The sequence below is a fragment of the Chinchilla lanigera genome, unplaced genomic scaffold (genome assembly GCF_000276665.1).
Source record: "Chinchilla lanigera isolate Chin_1 unplaced genomic scaffold, ChiLan1.0 scaffold00077, whole genome shotgun sequence".
Classification (NCBI taxonomy): domain Eukaryota; kingdom Metazoa; phylum Chordata; class Mammalia; order Rodentia; family Chinchillidae; genus Chinchilla; species Chinchilla lanigera.
In genome coordinates, this window is record NW_004955478.1 from 119,810 (window position 1) to 140,467 (window position 20,658).

Consider the following 20,658-nt stretch of genomic DNA (forward strand, 5'->3'; position numbering starts at 1 on the left):
TGAGGCTTTGGGGGGGCACCCAGACACAAACCATAACACCTTGAAGAGATAAAAGGGAGAGGCTTGTGCCTCACTGCTTGCTGCTGCTTTTTCTGCTTTGCTGCCTTCTTCCTGCCATGAACTATTTCTCCTCTGTCTCTCTATCAAGGTACCCTGCCTTGGAGCCAGCCAAATATGAACTGAAACCTCTACAAACTGAGTTAAATACACTTTTCCTCCTTTAATTTTGGGTGTCAGGTATTTTGTCTCAGCAATGAGAAAAAATAACTAGGTCATTTACTATGTACCAGGCACTGGGGCACAGTAATACAAAAGGCAGATGTGGTACTGCTGTCATGGAACTTGCATTTGGAAAAACGCAGGAGGGCTGGAAAGGTCTGCATTAGACTGGATATTCAAGGAACTTCTCTTTGAAGAGGTAATGTTTAAGCTGAGCTCCAAATGACAAGAAGGCTCCAGCCAAGAGGAAATTTGGGGGACAGGTGCTTCAGACAGAAGGGCTGGAACAGCAAGTGCAAAGGCCCCGAGGCAGGAGTGAGCTTGGTTTTCCAGGAGATGGCACAGCAGCCTGGCTGAGGCAGTGGGAGTGATTTCAGGGAGTGCAGAGGCTGAGGTTAGGAGCATGGGTTTTCCTCCAAGCCCAGCAAGGAGCCCTCAGAGAGTTGTAGTAGCTGAGGGACACTTTTGAACTTATGTCTTGAAAGATGGCTTTGCCTGCTTTGCAGAGAATGGATGGTTGGGAGGGCACAGTGGGGAATCAGGAAGATCTATTATGTGGTCAGGGCAGGATGGAGAAGGGGAACTGTTTGGGCAAAGCAGCCCCTGGAAAGGTGGAGAGAAGAGGAGGAATTATGAGTAATTGGGAAGAGGCTAAAGCTTCAAATCACCTGAACAAACAATAGCAAACCCCTACATTTTAATAACACACCTAGGAACTACCTGTTGCTTTCGCTTCTATGACCCAGCCACAACTCTGAGAACCAGTTCTGGCTGGGCTTCTTAGCCACACCGCGGAGAGAAGGAGCTGGCTGGCCTGGGGTGAAACGTTCATCTCAGTCTTCAGGCCAGGTCCAGGGCCAGACTTCCGGAAGGGCAGGTGAGACAGTGTGGGCGAGGGAAGTCACAGCTCCCTGGTGGGCCACACGCCAAAGATGGACAGAGTAGATGCTGAAAAAATGTGGGATGAGTCAGTGAATCAGCGAATGGAGGAAGGAGGGAGGGAGAGTGAATGGGCGATAATCACCGAGGATGGCTGCTGGGCCATCACTCCAGGTGGCAGGGACTGGACAGAGCACAGCCCCATTCCCTGGCTGGGGATGGGGAGACTGAGGCTGAGAGTGCCTGGGGAATCTGTCCAAGGAAACCCAGATGTCATTTCTGCTATATGGTCAGATTCTGAAGCTGGGTCTCGATGGCTACTTTACCTCTTTCTGGGGGTAGGGGCAGGAGGAAGGGAGGGAGAGGAAGAGAGAAAGGGAGAGAGGGAGAGGAAGAGGGAGACAGAGAGAGAGAGGGAGGGGGAGGGGGAGAGAGAGAAGCACGGGTGGGATTGTGGAGGACTGGACTTCCTTGTGGCAGCTCTACCCTTTCTGTGAAGCTGCTGGCCACTGCCCCCTGACCTGCTTTTTCAGGAAGAAGTGCTAGTGGAGCCTTGGGCCAGATCAAGTGACAGTGATTCTCTGGAAAAGACTACTGACCATTCTGCTTCCATGTGGGTCAGCATCCGTCTCATGGCCCTTGCCACTAGGGAAGCAGCTCTCGATGCTACAAAGTACCTGCCCCGCCTTTTGTCCACCACTGCTCTATTCTGTTCATGCACAGTGTCCCTCCCTCAATTCATGAGGGCTTCAGGGCAAACTTGTCCCCCTGGGGATGGATAGCAATGGGCTGGGGAATGTAACTTTAAGAAAACATTTTCTTCCTGGCAGGCCTACGGCACGTGAGGAAGTGTGCAGAAGACTCCAGCAGTTGCAATGTTTGCGAAGGGAGGGAATGCATGGGATGTATTTAGGGAGATTGGAGATGGTGGGATTGTCTCTTGGGGAGCTCATGTGTGGCTTAAGGGAAGGGAGATGCTCAGCTGGATAGGATGGTTCTGGCCCTCATCCCGGGAAGTTTGAACAGGAAGGACACTATCCCTGGGGACAGCTGGGCTTGGCTTCCTACACTGCCCTGTCAACCTGGGGTCGTGCCAGAGCTTTCCTCAATTTCAATTTCCTTATCTGTAAAGAGAAGATGACCGTACAGTCCCTTCAAAATTGTGAGTTTTAAGTAAAGAGATGATATAAAGGTAGAGTGTGGGGGCCCAGGTTATGTACTCAGCAGATGTTAGGTTCCCTCCCCACCGTCCTCACACCCAGCTCACCCCCGCATCTCCTCCCAGCGTGTTTGGAGGACACGATATGATATGAGCTGCTGTGCTGCCTGGAGTGGTTAGGGAAAACAGGGTGAAATTTTGGGTCTGTGTCTGGCGACAGCAGTGATGTTAGAGCCTATACTCTGGGAGGAGTCCTTGGAATCAGATAAAGTTCTGTGGTCCCTCTGAGGATGGAGGCTCCTTTTTTAGCCAGCACTGGGACAGGTGGGAGATGAGGTCGAGCAGGGTACAGGAGACATTGTATTAAAGCTGGGCCTGGAGGGATTGGAGGTGGGGGACTTAGATTTGGGGAAGTAGGAGGTGAAGGGAAATTCAGTAGAGATATCTGGGGATGTATTGGTTGGTGCCAGAGAGGGAAGACCGTGCAGTAGTTGTGCAGCCCTGCCTAGTTGGAGGGTACAAGGAGAAAACACAAATCTGAGAAAGTTAGCTGCTGTCATAACATGAAAAATCTTGAATTATAACTGGGGAGTTTGAACTTTATGTCAAAGGCACTAGGGAGCCATTGAAGATCTTTAAGCAAGATCATGGCATGCTGTGGTTTAGGCAGGTCAATCTGGTGCACAGAACAGGGTGGAGTGGCAGGAGGTGATCACCGTGACCTAGGTGAGAGGTCAGGAGGCAGAATTCCCATAGCAGCCACAAGAGAAGATGGGGTGGGAGGGGCGTTTTGTTAATTGTTCACAATTTTTTTGTTGACTTTTAATTATGAAAAATTTAAACACTTACTAGAGCAGAAAAGTGCAAACACATACTAAGAAAAATTTAATGAGCCCTTCTGTGTCTATTCCTTAGCTTCCACAGTGATTAATGTGGCCCATTTTGTTTATTCCCTAGTTCTTCCATTTCTCCCTTCCACAGTATTTTGTGGCACGTCCAAGGCATGAAACTATTTCACGGCTTTTGTAGGACACGGGAGGAGCAGTGTTTTGGCATCACAATGATGGGCTGGGCCACCTTGGTGTGGTTTCCTGTGACTGTCACTTGTTTTTTGTGCAATTGTAAGGCTGGTCTGGGTCTCGCTGGTCTGGGTGTCTCTAGAGGGCAATGGTCACTCTATAGTCACCATGTCATTTTCTTTCCCCTACACAGTGTTTGGTGTATGGTGCTACCAGTGCTGTGAGCAACTCACCGAAGAAGCCTGTCCTTGTACCTTTCAATCCATGGCCACTCTGACCACAGGCTCTTTTTCTGCTCAGCTTGTGCTCTGGCTGGGTTCCTAAATATTTTGAGTTTTCGGTAAACAGCAACAACAACACAACAACAGCTTTAGCATAGGTCTGTCCCAAAGATCGCATGAGACATCCTCATACTAACGTAAATTATTTGTGATCCTGTTTGTATTTTGTTTTGGTTTGGCTAAATCTCATCATCCACCTGCTCTGGTCTTCTCCAGGAAACCCTGCAGAGCAAATCCCTTGTCTGTCTTAGAGTTGTGGTTCTCCAGGGTGGCCTTGGGCACCAGCAGCATCAGCAAGGCTTAGATCAAAATAGAAAATCCCAGGCCCACCTAGAATGACATGGTCCTCTGGGTTTGACATCTTCGGGGTGATTCTGATGGAAACTGTGGTTTGAGGGCCAGTGACCTAGAGAATGATGTGTCACTCTCTTGATCTGCTGCTCACCAGCCACGTTCACCAGACACGTAGCAACACCAGGGACCTCACAAAGGGCTCTTCCCTGGGCGTCTGCGTCCTGGTCTATGACGACGGACCTCACAAGCTCTCGCAAGAAGACTGCTCCGCGCTTCGCCTCCGGGAGCAGTGCTGCCCGCTCTGGTCTGTTCCTGAAACTGCAGAGGGCTGTGAACCAGAGAATTAATTCTTCAGGCGGGATTTTCCAGGAGCGGCGGGGCGGGGCCTGGTGGCAGAAGGGACACGTGTGTCAGGGGGGGAAGCAGGAAGTGACTGCGGGAGTGGAGCCGGTGGAGCGAGCGGCAGCGGGGCTGATGGAAGTGGAGTGGGGGCTGGAGAGGGCACCCCAGTGAGTCGGCTTTTCTCTCCTTCAGCGCCTGCGGTTGGGCCCGAGGCCGGGGACTGGGGCCGTCAGGACGACAGTGTGGGACCTAAGGGCAGCACCCTGGAGTTCGGAAAGGGGTGCCCCGGGCGACAGAAGGGAAGGGGCTGGCGGCAAAACTGGAGGCTTTGGCAGGTGGCAGCGGAAGGGGGATGCCCCTTCCAGCCTCTCCCGTCCAGGGCGACCGCACTCAATGACGTGCGGCCTTTTACGGTCCTCAGACAGGATCCTCTTCATTCATTGCTTCCTGGTTGGGTGTGTGGGGATCCCGGATCCTTGGGAGCAGAGGTGGCTACAATTCCAGCATCTCAGAGGCTCCTCCTACTGGCTCTTAAATCTGACCGGGAATCCGTTTAACCTCCAGCAGGCCTGGCTGAGGCCTCAGACTGTGCTTGTCTCACCTCCGCTGGTTCTGCGACCACACTTGGAGCAGCAAGGTATCAAGAGAACTTTCCCACAGTCGCACCCACCCAAACCTGAGTCTTCCCCGGCTTCCCCTGGTGGTGTCAGAGCCTCTGTGTGCAGTTTCACCAAGGCCCAGGCAGCACAGGCGTTGCTTCTACTTCTGCAACTTCACTGATACCTTAACGCTGACTCTTAGAAGCAGAGCAACAGGTCTGAAAGGGGAGGAAAATACAGAGCGGAAACCTGTAGGAATGCCTCCTGCGCCTCTGTAGCAGAATGTGTATGTGCGTGGGGTGGTGTTGGCTTCTTTGAAGTTGGAGTGGGCAGAAAAGGAGCCTCTCTCCTGCTAACTCTTCAGGGCTGATGGTGTTAATATCCAGCTAATGAGGAAGCCTGAGCCCCATGGTATGTGGCTTTGGAGGTACAGTGCTGGCACACCACACTCCTAAGGGGCTACTGGTCTACCTGTCAGAGACTTTTTTTTTTTTTTTTTGTATTCTTTACTGGCCTTACCAATCCCCTGCAGTGCAGGATGCATTACCATTTAGGCTCTTGGTCTTATAGACATCATTTCAGTTTCAGAACAGTGCCTTCCACACTTTCTTATGTAGTAGAATCCCCCGTGCAATTGGATAAGACCTCGATTCAGATTCAAAGTCTGGGTTGGGACCCACGATCTGTGTTTTAGGCAGTTCTCAAAAGGGACCAGGTTTGGTCCTTGGGCCACTCATTGAGTAGAGAGACTTTCAGACAGCAAATAGGAGACACTTCTCCAAGGGATGCTGAGTTGAAAGGGGTCCTGATAAATGTTGGGGCGGCAGAGATGTGGCCTTGTCCCTTTTCTCCCTTCTCAGGATGCTCAGGTATAAGAGGGGACAGTTTAGAAGAGCGTTTTCCTATTCTGTTAACCACCAGGAACACCCATGATCTCCTTTCTGTTCATCAGCTCACAGAATCCACTTTGACTTTGGTCTGTTGGCACACAGCCTTGTTTGTTTTCCTCTGTAGCTGTTAAAAGGCAAATTCAACTACCAGGGGAACTAAAGGTGTTATGTGTTAGATCTGTCTTGAATGATAAATAATAAGAGGAGAATAGCTCTGTCTTTGTAAATGTTTGAAATTTCATCCCCAAGCAGCTAGAAATAGACAATGGGTGTAATGATCCAGGTATCTTGGTTAAAAAAAAAAAAAGCAACGCACAAATCACTCTTTTAGGGTGGCTTAACAAAATGACAAATGTAAAAAGAATAGCTTCTTAAAAATGGTTTATTTTCATTAGTTAGTGCAGTCACCACCTGAGTTCTCTGGGACTCTGGGGACCACAGTCTGAACAAATCATCTTATCTCAGAACTTTCCTAGCACAGAGCAGAGCCGGGGCTCACCTGGGCTTACCTGGGTTTGTCTGGGACCATAGTCTTCCCCAGGTATGAACCTGCTGTGTCGCTGAACCCTTTGGTGTAAGGGCCGCTGCCACCCTCTGCTATGGTTTCCAGGGTCAATAGGGACAGTGTACTAGCTGTTGGTCTGTGGCTTTGGGTGGCTGGCTCCTCAGTACCAGGGCTGGCAAGACTGAACCTCTTGGGGTTGTGTCCAGCCCTGTGGGTGACAGAAGGCCAGTGGGAGCTGAATGAGGCCTTTGAGACAAGCCTCTGGGCCTTAGGGACCAGAACACAGAGCTGTGCCACACATAAGTTCCTCTGCCCTATAACTTCCCACACGGAGAGATCTGACTCCTTGTCATTTCAGAGCTAGCACTTAAGCATGTTCAAAGTTGGAGGAGGTTTGGGGTCCCGTAAGAGGGAAGGGCATTTGTCTTCTCTTAATGGGCAGTGGTATGACTTTAGCTTTAGCAGCAGTGTGCTGGATTGGCCTGGGGAAATACTACTTTTAGGTCTGTTTCCTTGTCTTTGCCAACTGTCCTGTCCAGCTTTGCTGGCCTTTTCCAATTCAGCACATGTTTTTCAGAAGCCACAAAACCTTATGCCAGAGGGTTGTGGAAACGCACAACCCTTGTTCTTAAGTAGCTCAGGACACAAAAGACCGAGGAGACCCACTCAGAGCCATTGCCTGGGTAGGAGGATCAGGAACGCATTTCTCGTGAAGTTGGCAGCAGGGGGGTTCCAGGGGATGCCCTGGGATCCAATGGCTGGTCATGTGGAAGGAAGGTATTCTGGGAGGGAACTGTGTGAACAGAGGCTTGGACAAAGGACTGGCTGGAGATCCTTTAATGTACCGTAGAGAATTTGGTTGAGCTGGATCATGGTGCCTGTGCAGAGTGTAATAGAGATGTGGGCTTGAACAGTCCATGGGGGAATGGAAGATCAGTGGGTGGAATTTCCCCTTTAGCAGTCCGGGGATTGAGAGCTCTGTTTGGGAATGAAATGGAAGAGCTTTAAAAGGGAACCTGAGCTAGTTACCTGCATCTGGAGGAGAGACCAAACAGCAGGCAGGGGCAGGTGGAGTATGCAGAATGAGCCCGAGATAAGCCCCTGACTGTGTCAGACCTTGGAACCCTTCCTCCTGGCTATATTACCTGAAACCTTTGTGCTTCTTCTCCAGAACTAATTCTCAGTGTTGCAACCTCTTGTGAGGCTCCCTACATGTTCCCACATTGCTTTTCAGAGTAGATACCTTTCAGTGCCTGGGGACCGGGATGGAAAAGCTTGACCTGTGTGCTGGGTTGTGGAGGACCCTTGCGTTGGTGTGGCAGAAGGGCGCATGCCACCACTCCAGATGGAAACAACTTAAACAGGAGAGTGAGGACACTGAAGAAAATGTAATTGTCACTGAAAGGGACCTCTGGTGGCTGACTCTTTGCTCCTCTGCACACAGCTATATCCACCATGCTTCAAGGCCACAGCACTGTGTTCCAGGCCTTGCTGGGGACCTTCTTCACCTGGGGGATGACAGCAGCTGGGGCAGCACTCGTGTTTATATTCTCTAGTGGACAGGTGAGTCGCCATGCTTTGGTTCTGCTGGTGGGCGGGCTCTTTGATGGCCCTGCCTGCACATGCAGGGGCTGGGTTTTGGTTACATCGTCCCCTGTCTTATTTCCTGCCCAATTCCCTTCCCAGCCAGGAGAACAGGTGCAGACACCACGCATTATCTTTTCCTCCTTTCTTGCCTCTGACAATCTGGTTTGAAGGGATTGGGAGTGAGGAACCCAGCCTAACTTCTAGTTTCCATCTGATTTCTTTTGGGTCTGGAGTAGAGGATACCATGCAGGATCAAAGTGGATTAGAGTTCAGATACATCTGTCCTCCCCTGTTGCCTTGGCTTAGCTGGGATGATTGAAGAGACCTTGGAGGAAGCAAGGAATCTGGTGCCTTTCTCTTTTACCCCAGCCCCAGGATTTTGTATTTCCCCTCCTTGGATAAGAGGCCCCCTTCCCATGTCCCTGCAGAACCCGTATCTCCCTCTGCTGTTCCCAAGCATCTTCACCCTTGGGATGAATACAGAAGGCCACCTTCCCATTCCCCTGAGACCTGACACCTCCCACCCCTGTGCCTCTGCATCCTCTTTGTATCCTGCTCAGACCCTCTTTGCACCCTTGTTCACTCTTAGGCCCCTACAGTGTAGTCCTGAACCCTTTGTATACCCGATACTCCTCATCTCTTTCTTCTCCATGCCCCACATCCCTAAGTCCATATACCTTGCCTATATACCCAGCCCAACCTCCCCTCACTGTATACACCCACACAACCCACACCCACCTCCCATGCCTAAAATCTCACTCTTCTGTCAACCCTGGGCTCCCCCATTCCCAGACCCAGAGCCCTGGATGATATCTTGATGAATGCACGTGAAGAGGTGTCTTAAGATCTATTTAAATGTACCGTGAGACTGATCTAGAAGCAAAGACACACTGGGAAGTTGGCAGGTCAGGCATCCTGTGTTAGAGACCAGTCCAGCAGGTATTGATTTCAGCAACAGGATCTGGCCTCCCACACTGCCTCCCTACCTCCTGGGGGAGGCTTGGAGCCAATCCATCAGAGACTTGGAACTCAAATCCCACAACGTGGAATCACAGGGTACAAGACACTTACAGATGGCAATTTCATAGAAATAGAAAGTGGAGCAGTGGTTGACAGGGCCTGGTGGGGAGGGAGAAGGCAGAGTTCTTGGTAGAGAAGAGTTGTGAGCATGGACGGTTTATTTCTCTTAGCATAATGCCCTCAAAGCTCAGCCATGGTGTCCCATGTGCCAGATTTTGCTTCTTTTAAGGCTGAAGAATACCTGATTGTATGTGCACACCATGTTTTGTGTATCTGTTCATCTATGGATGGACACTTAAACCTTTTGTCATTAGAATATAAGATTCATCTAGAAAAGTGCACATTTTATAAGTGCACAGCTGATTGCTTTTCACAAATGCCCCTGAAGCTGTGTCCGGATTAAGTATCGGCTTCTCACAGCCCCTTCCTGTGTATTTCCAGGCTCCCCCGCCCCTCACCACCTCCACTCCGCTGCTGTTTCATAGCATGGCTGGTTTTCCCTGTTTTGGTGTTTTATTTAAATGGAGTAATTTTTATACAGTATGTCCTGGTCCATGTCTGAGTGAATTCATCCTATCTGTTTATTTAATGTCCTTGCCTGTTTGTTTTATGTATATGTATACAGACATATATGCATACATACAAACGCACCTATGGCACGTGCCTGTGTTTTCTCACTGTCCTGTGATCTTCTGTTGTATGAATATGCACTCATTGCTGTATCCATTCTACATCTATGGGAATTTGGATAGTTTCTGGTTTTGGTGTCTCACACATGGTGCTGCTGTGAACATTTCTGCAAATGTGTTTGGTGACTCTGAGTATGCAGTTCTGTTAGTCATTATGCAGGAGAAGTGTGGGTTGCAGTCACTTGTCTGAGGTGCCACCTAATCGTTTTCTAACGAGGTCATGCCAGTTTGCACCCTGACCTGTGAGAGGGATTGGTATTTGTGCCTGCTCCTCCTCAAACCTTTGTAATGCCCATCTTTTTGAGCAGCTACTTACTAAAGTTTGTGGTGGTGATTTGCAGGGGTGCTGAGTAAGAAACATCCTGTGGGCCTTTGCATCCCTGCCACTCCAGGGAAGGACAGTTCTGATCAGTTCTGGGAGGGATGGAATGTTTCAAAATTTCTTCTCCCTTGGCTCATGGCCCATTTTATAAACTCAGGAGTTCACCAGCTACGGAGTGGACCTATGGCTCTCTTGGGTTAGAGAGGGCCAGTGGTTCAGTAGGCCAGTTGCTCTCTTGGCCTGGGGCACATCATGCTGTTGCCCCTCAGAAACTGAAGCACCTTCTTTGCATTTTCAGAGGCGGATCCTGGATGGAAGCCTTGGCTTTGCTGCAGGGGTAAGTTGCGTGTTGGAGGAGATATATTTATTTTGTCATTTTTCTGTCAAGCATCATTTATCTCTAGTCTCTTCTTGAGTAACCTAAATATATCTCTGGGTTCTCTAAGTGCTTATGATTTCCCATACTCATTCCCCAGCTTATTGGATGTCCTGCTTCTCCTTAGCTGGTGGTGGAGGAGGCTTGTACGGTAGCTGTTTCGAAACTTAGAAAATAAGATAATATATGACTGAGCTATAAAGAAGGATAAACTCAAGCCTTTTATAGGTAAATGGATGCAACTCGAGACCATACTCATAAGTGAAATAAATCAGACTCACATGTGTAAACATGGTATTGTCTCCCTAGTATAAGAAACTGAAAGAGTAAATAAAATCCAAAAGGTACAATAGATATTGTGAAAGGGAAAGAAACTGCTCAAAAGGAAAAAACAACTGGGATGAGGGAAAGGAGAAAAGAAAGAAAGAAGAAAGGGAAACATATATACACACACAAGATAGCTAAGATAATTTTACTATTCATTTCTATTGGTTATTGAAAGAAATTGTTAATGCTTAATTTTTTTTGATCAATTTTGCATGCCTATATCTGGTAATGTGAACAACTACTTTGAAGAAAACAATATGCAATATAATAATCATTATTGATTTCCTATCATGTTTTGAAATTTTGTATCATTTTTAATGTTTTTAAAAAATTTCTTATTCTCTTTAAAAAAAGATAATATTTAGGAAGGGTCTAGCAGGGGGATACACAACACAGTTAACACTAATTAAATGATTCTCTCCTCCTCTTCTTCCTTGTTAAAAGACTTTTTTTTTTTTTCCGGTACCGGGAATCGAACTCACGACCTTGCGCTTGCCAGGCAGGCGCTGTGCCACTGAGCTAAATCCTCAGCCCCTAAAAGACTTTTTATTATAAACATTTTCAAGCATGTAAAAAAAATTGAAAACCCATATACATCCCACATATCCACCACCCAGCTTCAATCAGGATTCATATTTTGTTAATTTCATTTCATCTGTCTTTCAGCCTTTCTGGGAAGTTGTAATATTTTGTAACAACAAATTGCAGACATCATGTAATTTTGCCTGTAAATTCAATATATACCCTTAACTGAATGACTTAAAAAATCAGAATTACCAATACCTTTATTACATCTACTAAAATTGTTTTTTTTTCTTTTTTAGTAAAAACTAACAGCCAATCCATGTTCAAATTTCCTGTATTTTTTCAAGGTTGTTTTGGTAGAATTGGGATCCAAGCAAAATTTTCTTGTTGGATTTGTTGCCTTTTAAGTCCCATTTTTTTCAAAATAGTAATTTGTTGGTAAAACTGGATAGGTCATTTGTTTCTAGAGTGTTCCATATTCTGATTTTGGCCCACTGCTTGCTTGTGTTGCGTAATTTTCTCCTCAGGCCCCTCCATCTCCTGTAAGGTGGGAGTCACACCTGGGCTTGATTAATTCAGATTTCTGTATTTAATCTGTCATAGCGATGCTGTGTATTCCTGTTACACTGGTGACACTGGAAGGCACATAATACATGGTTTTCTCTTTTCGTTGATCAAAGTTTGGTTCCTCTGTGCTGTCTTATAGTCCTGTGACTGGAAAATCTTGCCTGGGGTGAACCTCCCTGAGGTCATCTGCAGCTATCAGAGGAGGGCCTGCCTTGGAGAACACAGAGGCTCTGTGAGCCCTGCCCAGGTGTGCTGAGGGCCATAGCTAATCAGTGTCCAGGTCCCAGCTTTTCTCTCTGTTGTTTTACTTTCTCATGGCTGGAATGTAATACCTGACACCAACTGAAAAGAGGAGAAATTTATTTTGGCTTGCATTTTGGAAGTTTCAGGCCTTGCATGGTTGGCAGCGAGGTGGAAGGGCCTGGGTGGAGGATGGCCTCTCCCCTCAAGTCAAACAGGAAGCAGCGCATTGAGGGAGGACCTAGGAAGGCTGAGGTATCCTTCTGAGCCACACCCACAGTAACCCAACGCTTCCAGCCAGGCCTCACCTCCTAACAGCAAGTCTGCTACTATGGCCCGTAATCCAGTATCCTTCCAGACACTAGAGGCTTTAGGAGCTATTTTAGATCAAAACCATAATACCTGTATTCTCCTTCCTAACTGCTGTGTCTAAGGATGCCCTGGAAGTAGTGCTCTTTTCCTCCCTTCCCTTGCTCAGCTTCCTGCTCACCCAAAAGAGACAGGCTCTTTCCTGTTACCTGTCTCTAGCTAGAACCGTCTCCAAGCTCGAACAGAGGGATCTTTGGACCATTGGTGTTGGTGTGGGGAAATGAAGGGAAGAACCCTAATCACCAATCACTGGACATAGATCCTTTAGCAATGTAGCTATTGTCTTGATTTTTAAAGATGGCTCTAATCAAATTGTCACTGGTGAGATCCAAAGTAATTTTCCATGATGGATCTGGATCATGATGGATCTGGAGCTGGTAAGTTAATAAAAGTTGAAAGGACAGAATGACAGTGTTAGAACACTTCTTTTTCTGTTTTTCTCCCAACTTCTCACTTGCACAAATGTATTTTCTCTTTGCTTATGTTAATAAAGAAAAGAGAACCCAATGAAAAATAGCAGTAAAACTGATGGTTAGCTCTGTCTTATTCTAATAATGACTACTTAATAATTATTCACAGAAGTGTGAATGAATTAAAAAGTAAGAAAGGCCCATTCATTAACATGTGCATATTTCTAAGAGTATTTAACTTTTTCATGTTTAGTAATTATAAGAAGTCTTATTTGTTGTTGTTATGAATGACTTCTGTTTTAGTTATAGTTGTAATGATAAGTCGGTCCAGGAAATTGCTTTTTAAGCCTTGAGCCTTAGACTCACAGGAAACTTTTTTATTTATTTATTTATTTTTTTGGTTTTTTGGTTTTTCTCCGGTACCGGGAACTGAACTCACGACCTTGCGCTTGCCAGGCAGGCACTTTTGCCGCTGAGCTAAATCCCCAGCCCCGACTCACAGGAAACTTTAAAAAGTTGGATTGTGATATGTATAGATATTCATATGGCAGAGAAGTCTGATAAAGTAATAAATTATACATCTGATAGTATAAAATACAAATTGGTCTAGGATAGAGTTCTGAAAATAAAATACAAGTCAAGAACAAACAAGGAATGAAGTAAGTCACTGGCTTTAATGAAAAGTTTGCTCCTGGCTCATCTTTTTGTGTGTGTGTTTAGGTAGAATATATACATGGACATCAACCTGCCTAAAAAAAAAGGCACACTGCATAGTTTTATACTACATTTTAAACCGGATAATTATGGGAATAAAATGTATATACTATTTAGATCCTATTAGGTATATTTAAAGGCTAGTGAAATAGTTTTGTTTTTGTTTTTGGTTTGTTTTTGCAGTCCTAGGGATCAAACTCAGGGCCCTGCATATGCTAGGCAAGTACTTTACACCTGAAGATATACCAGGGCCTTGCTGAAACAGTTTTATTGAAACAAATCGGTATCTTTGCGCTATAAAATGGAAACACTTTAAATGTCAACTTACAAATGATTGGTGAGGTGCCTCACCAACTGGTGAGGTTTTTCAGCATTCCTACAGGGAGTACATAGATGTGAAGATCGAAGAACCCTATTATTTGATGTCTTTGTGCTTCTGGCCAGACATTTGGGTGTCTTGTTCAGAGTTTATTTTCTAGGTCAACACCTATTGCAGGATTCAGATACAAAAAATAAGAAAAGAAAGAAAGCAAACCAGTGAAAAGAGATAAAGCATAATAATCCCCAGAACCTGTAAGAACAAATTCTGGAGCATTAAAGCATGAACATGTAAGGTGCACTTTCTTTAAAAAATCATGAGACCAGTGGATTAGGATGTTTATTTAACTATGGGGATCTAAAATAGTTTTACTTCTGATGTTTAAAGTAGTTGGTAGAAAAAAAGGATTTTAGCCGGGGATATAGCTCAGAGTCACAGCACCTGCCTGACAAGCTCAATGTCCTGAGTTCGATTCCTACTGTTAACCCCTATCATTTTGTTCTGAAACCCTATATCATTCTTATTGGTTTTGCTCTGTTTTGGTTTTGTCTATGTTGTTGGCATTTTTCTATTAATTTTTTAAAAATTATCCTTAAAATTAAAAAAGGATTCTAGAAGTTATGTGTGTATATTTATCAGAAAATAAGTCATTTTCTTTTCTAGAATTGATCTGGAATGTGCTAGTTACACAGAGGAACTCCTGGAAGGTCCTACCATACACAGAGAAGGATAAAAACATGATGTGGAAAATGGTTAGAACTCAAACTAAATGAACTTGAGGGTATTGATGCCTAGAAATGGATTTTCATACATGTTCCTCCAAATTTGGCAAAGATGCTACAGACATTTCTTGTTTAATAACTAAGTTCCATTCCTGCGACCAGGTTGTTAAATGAATTGGCTGGTTGCCAAATGAGGAATTATATATAGTATATACATTACAATATTCAGAACAAAGACATGGTCAAAGGAAACTCCAACTTGATTACTTTGCTTTTACTTGCATACCTCTTACATGCAATACTATAAGGCAAAACAGAACATAAACAATAGTACTTTACAGTATGATCAGCAAAAATGACAATACTGTCTAAATAAGGTATACTGTACAAAAAACACTATGAGGGGGCTGGGGATGTAGCTCAGTGGCACAAGTGCCTGCCTGGCAAGCACAAGGTCCTGAGGTCGATTCCCAGTACCAAAAAGAATTTGAGGCTCTATAAACAAGATGTACAGAACTCTACAAAAAAAAAAAAAAAAGATGGGTCATAAGTTCCAATGGCAGGCCATAAGTGCAAACAGTATGCCTTGATTGTAGGTCCAAACAGTTGTTAAATAAGTGGGTCATTAAATGAGGAATATCAGTATAGCCCAGGTGCACTGAGCAGTAGTAATTGCCTGGAATGATTTATACATTTTATATATATATATATATATATTGGCTGGGGCAATGGTTCTCAGCCAGGGGCAATTTTCCCCCAGGAAAGTTGTGATATTTGGTTATCTCAGCTATGTGTCTATTGGGTAGAGGCCAGGGGTGCTCCTCAGCATCCTGTGGTGCACAGGACAGGGTTCATCAGAAGCAAAGAATGCACAAGGTGTTGGTAGTGTTGAGGCCCAGAAATTCTGGTCTAGTGCACTTTGGTGTTATCACCTATAGTCACGGTGGGAGGTGTTAAATTTTCAGGTATAATGTTAAAAAAATCACAAAGTCCCCTTGCCTATCCTCTTTGCTTCCCAGAGATCAGCACTGTCCCTCCTGTCTTTGAAGAATGTGGTTTCATTATACACATACAAAGTGTAAGACCAGCCAAGGCATGGTTGTGCCGGGTCTTCTAAAGACATTGCTTCCTGTGTTAGTCAGCTTTCTCTTACTGTGACAAAATACCCGAGAGATACAGTTTAAAGGAGGAAAGGTCTTTTTTTGGCTTTCAGTTTTAGAGGTTTCTGTTTGTGGTCAGCTGGCTCCATTGTTTTTAATGTTTCTGATGGAGAGGCAAAAACATGGTGGCAGAAGAAAACTGTTTACCTCATGGCTGTCAGAAAGCCGAGTGAGAAAGCTGGAGAAGAAAGCCAGGGGTCAGGTATGCTCCCCAAGGTCACATTCCCAGCATCCACTCTCTCCAAGTGGGCCCCCCTTCCATTTCCTTCACCTTCCAATAATGCCATCCAAGTACAATCTCAACAGTTGCTTGGTCCTCTTGGTGAAGTTAGTCCCGTCATGTTCCAGTCACTTCTCCAAAAATCCATCAGCTGGCAATGTGAGTTTTGGGGGACATTTCAAATTCAAATCCTAATACTTCCACAACCAAGCCCTGAGATGCTTTGAGGAATATCCTGAAGAGGAAAACTGGCTCTGAGCTGATTGACCAGGTCTCCTGTAGCAGTGCTCTTAACCTATCTTTCCAGTTATCTATGCAAACATTTGTGTGTGCATGTATTAAATGTGCATTGCAGTATATCATGCTACAGTGACATGATTACACAACATAAAATTGTTCCTCAAAATGAGTGTTCCAGTAAGAGAGATTCCTGGGACAAAGGACATGTATATTTCAAATACTTTAAGGAATATATTTACAGGTTGTTTTTCTCATTAACAGGGTCTTGAAAGTATGAATCAGTTCTCCTTAAATGATTCCTTTTGAAGTCTCTTCATCTATTTTTCTCCAAATTTTTTAAATTACTGTCCAGGTTTCAGTAATCATCTTTCTTGATTCTGGTTCTGACCTTGATTTATGTCTGAATCAGGAAATAAACCTGCTGGGAGAATTGCTACCATTAAGGCAAAAAAAAAGTCATTATTGCCTGTTAGAACTCTAGAATAATACAGTGTTAAAGTTGGAAAAGGTTTGAGATGATTATAATGCCCTATATTTATTGAACCCTTATTGTGTTCAAAGTGCTCTGCCAAGCTGACTGTGTAATTTAATATTCACAACACTTCTATGATGGTCACGCTAGGTATATATACATATGATTCTCTCCCACTTTGCAGGCACAGTGAATGTAAATAAATTTTTCAGTATCATTCTGTGAGCAGAGCCAGCCTTTGAACCAGAGTCTCACTGGGGAGTTCCTACCCTTAAACCATAATACCTCAGTGACATGTTTACACAGCATGGTATCTGGTCCAACTGCCTCTACTTACAGACAAGAAGCAAATGGATGTGTAAATGACTTACCCAGAATAAAAAATTACTAGATAGTCATACAGCTAGGACCAAATCTGGATTGGAGCCAGTAGCTGCCAGTATTGAGCTGAGTGACCTTGGGCGAGCTCCTTGGTCTTCCTGAACTTTAGTTGACTCTTGATGAATGAGGTCATTGGTCTCTGGGTTCAGTGAGAGTGTCTTGGCTCTGCATGTCTAAAGTGGTGAGCTACAGCTTAGGTGGGCATGCAGCTTCTCATTTAAGGCAGCTGTGAAGTATTTCTGTTAGGTTTGGTTTCACTGGGTTCACTCAGGGGTAACACTCAATGGTAAACTTCAACATGTAATTGAACATCTTTTCATGTGAGGAGAAAGCCACCGTGTTCCCAAAAGATATCTGGATGAATTGGGAAGGGCTGAAATGTGGAGGCTTCCCATTTTAATTCTCTGTGTTTTGGCTGGAGTGTCTCTTTGGTGAAGCTTGAGCCAAGTAGGAGTCACTGCATCAGTGCACATTCTCTCTCAAGGAGCGGCACTCCTGTGGAAGAAATGTGGCCCTAAAGCTGCAGAAGAGAAAGCCTACTGATCAAAAAGCTTCCTTTTAGGCATGAAAAGGCAATTTAATGCCTATTATTTTATCTCGTAGGGAGCTGGTTTCTTATGACAGAATGATTGTTTCGGAGGAGATTTTGGCTGAGTCCACTTTTATGCAACAAGTGGTGAATCATGTTTTCTCCAAATAACTGGCTCCCCGTTGGAAGTTAATGAGGGTCTCCAGCCACGGCCTCTGAATCTGGAGGAATGCTGGTGGCCAGCTGTTACCCGTTTCCATGGACAACTGGGTGGGAGGAATGGACGTAACTGGTAGCACACAGGGGTCAGGGAGGAGATTTCAACCAGGGCCACTGGAAGGGTTTATTCTAGAGTAAATATGAGAGTGTGAAGGTCAAGGGCAGGGAGCAGGTATTAAATTAGAGTTGTAAAAATCCTTGCATTTGCATTTTTGGTTCTTTAGACCTTGGATTGAGAAATAATTGCCACTCCTTTTTCTTCTTTCAAGAGGTAGGGAAGCCTGACATGTCCCAATGGAGATGTCACATGTCATTGGGAAGGCGAGGTCTTTGAATTGCACTGAGATGGGGTGGCCATGGGCAAAGTGCCACAAAATGATGTGGAAGAAAGGAATAGGCTCATGGGCTGTGCTGTGGCCCTGAAAGATCTCTGCTATCTTTCCAAGCGGTGATTGTCTTCCTTTACAGGCTGGGAAAAATAAGAATTCTGAGATGAGCTCACAGGGATGGTGGCCTTCCAAGGATGAGGGAGAGAACTAGAGAAAGCTTTGACTGAGCCCATCCCACCCCAGCATCACTCTTACCTGACACATTGCCTCAGAAGTTTTAGGGCAGTTATCCAATGTGGAGCTCCTCTCTTAGACTTGATTTTTAAGGATTTAGGGGACCCAGAGAGCCCTAAGGCCTTCCAAATTCTACTCTGAAGTTTTCACATTCTGCCTGGGGATGAAATAACCCAAGGAGATGATGTTTATCTACCTAGGTGCTAAGGCTACCCTTGGTTGCACACACAGCAAAATGGCAGAAAGCATATTAGTGTTGGCTTATGTTAGTCAGCTTTTCAGCACTGTAAGGAGAGACCTGAAGCCAATAACTTATAAAGCAAAAGCTTATTAGGCCTTGTGGTTTTGGAGATTCCAGCCCATAATTGAGTAGCGTGGGGGCACCAAACCTTTAACACATAGACCTTGGGGAACACTCAGGCAAATCATAGAAGTTCAGTGGGACTTTGAGCTACCTGCCCCAGGGATTCCCTGCAGCAAGATGAGTGTGTAATGGAGCATGCAGAGATGTGGGGAGGATCCTTCTCTAACTATTATTTATGGCTTTTCTAGGGTCCATGGCATGGCCACATCTACCATGTTGCTTCCTGGGGATGCAATGTTGCAGGATAATACCACTTAAACTTTAATATTCAATGAGGTGGGAACCTTTAGGATCCTCTATATCGTGATGGTGACTTGAAGATCTCATATGGCCAGTTTTCAGATGGAAACCTCCCCTTTCTTACTTTTCTGTTTGGTGACTTTTGATATGACTGGCACTCCTGGCTCCCAAACACTGGTGGGTTTAGTGCGCTGGAAGGTGCTTTGATGACAGCTGTGTCCCCTGCCTTCCTCTTTTCCTGTGCAACACAGTCCATAAGACAAGGGCCTTCCTGTTCAGCGCTTCCTAACTCCTGATCCAAACTGCTAGGAGAACGAGTCTTGTCACAAGAAGTGGGGGTGGCAAGGTGAGAGAGGCAGAGAGGGAAGAGAAGCACTCAAGGAGACAGCTTGCTATTATTATTGTGTTTTTTCTTTTCAATTTCATGCTTCAGATTTCCAATGTCATTATAAACAGTGGTGGAGGAAATGATATGTATTACCTTCTCTTCTTGGTGATGGAAAATATCAGGGTTTGTCTTGGTGGAAGAGCCCCCAGGTATTCTGAGCACTTGGGGTGGTGTGGCCCCAAGGGGTTTATTTCCCCTTCTTCCTCCTGTTCCCTTCTCTTTCCCCACTTTCGTCTTCAGGTTGCAGTGTGTGAGTGGCCGCCTGCTGGTCTCCCTTGCCTCTGCCTCCTGCCACCTGTGTTTCCCTTGTCCTGCCCTGCCGGGTGCCCTTACTGTGTAGATTGGCCTAGCTTTTTCCTTGGACATCTCTGTTTGTCCTTGTTTGGGGCAGAAGATTAAAAAGGGTGGATTCAGGCTAAGTAGTCTTGAGTTCTCCAGAGTCACAATAGCTTCATATATTTCTCAGTAGGAACAGGTGCATGCTTATAACAGATATTCTCTTAAGGTGATTGGTTCACATTCTATCTGTCAGTCTGGCCATAAATGCTACAGACTTGAGAAAGAGGTAAGAGATGGTCTCTGTCCAGCAGAGAGGTGTGCAAACCACAGCCATGGTCTCAGTCCCCAATGCCCATTTTTGTAAATAAAGTTTTATTGGAATGAATGCGTCCCCATTTGTTGACACAGTGTGTGGCTGCTTTTGTACTACAATGGCACAGTTGATTAACAGCAACAAGACGGTACCCACAAAGCCTCAAGTATTTTCTGTCTGGCCCTTTAGAGAACAAGTTTGCTGTCCCTGCTGCAGTGTTTGTGGCAGGGTGTTCTGAGCCCAGGGCCAGTGTAAATAGATTGAGGCCCATGGACTGTGCTGTTGGGCCCTGGCTGGATCCTAGAGTGCTCCCTGGAAAGTCTGGTGTTCCCAGGTAGGTGATTTCCTGGAGGTACCTTGTTTTGTGGTGAGCTCTTCCAAAAGGGGCTTGGCCTTGGCTCGTGAGCTTGCTGCTGCTGCTCCTGTCTTGCTGGGGTGGGTTTCTGAAAACTCTTTAGGGAATGGCTTTTCAGTGGAATGGGATGAATTCTGACTCTTGCTCCAAGTCACGTAAGGACAGTATTTCAGGAGAGATGGTCCAGGGCAATTTGAGAGTATGAAAGAAATTTGGTTTCCCAGCTCAAAACCAGCTCAATTTTGCAACTGTTTTTAGAATTCAGTGTAGCAAAGTGAGCCGGGTTGGCCTAACATCCCTGCCAGTTCAGTTCCAAGAAGCTCTCTGGCTTTGGGGAAGCTCCCCTCACACTGGTGCAGTGGTCCCTATGCTGGCTGCACATCGTAATCACCCTAGGAGCTTTTACCCTTAGACCCATGTTGACAGGAGTAACATGAACTAACCACAGCACGTCTTGAAGGGCGGTATTGGGGTGCAGTTGGGGGGATAGGAATTGGTACCAATAGTTTACAGAGCTTCTGGGATTGTTGCCCTGTGCAGCCACAGCTAAGGGCTGTCATT

The 20,658-nt window shown here is 45.6% G+C and overlaps 2 protein-coding genes across 11 annotated transcripts in view; one reads left to right on the forward strand and one right to left on the reverse strand.

Moving 5' to 3' along the window:
* Sstr2 (somatostatin receptor 2) overlaps positions 1 to 3,997 on the reverse strand; it is a 62,681-nt gene extending 58,684 nt beyond the window's left edge. For 3 of the 5 annotated variants that reach the window (XR_263682.1, XR_263681.1, XR_263683.1), the window contains exon 1: positions 3,510 to 3,607. The gene's annotated coding sequence lies outside the window, so the exon portion shown is untranslated. Of the gene's footprint in view, positions 1 to 899; positions 1,168 to 3,509; positions 3,614 to 3,886 lie in introns of those variants that run through there. The other 2 variants (XM_005402091.2, XR_263680.2) reach the window with 2 other exon arrangements.
* Positions 3,998 to 4,063: 66 nt separating this feature from the next.
* Positions 4,064 to 20,658, forward strand: part of Slc39a11 (solute carrier family 39, member 11) — a 365,832-nt gene continuing 349,237 nt past the window's right edge. For 2 of the 6 annotated variants that reach the window (XM_013503238.1, XM_013503239.1), the window contains exons 1-3: positions 4,065 to 4,155; positions 7,632 to 7,750; positions 10,104 to 10,142. In XM_013503238.1, the coding sequence (XP_013358692.1) occupies positions 4,080 to 4,155; positions 7,632 to 7,750; positions 10,104 to 10,142 (234 nt within the window). In that variant the 5' untranslated portion in view covers positions 4,065 to 4,079. Of the gene's footprint in view, positions 4,156 to 4,229; positions 4,361 to 4,757; positions 4,831 to 7,631; positions 7,751 to 10,103; positions 10,143 to 20,658 lie in introns of those variants that run through there. The other 4 variants (XM_005402094.2, XM_005402095.2, XM_005402093.2 and 1 more) reach the window with 4 other exon arrangements.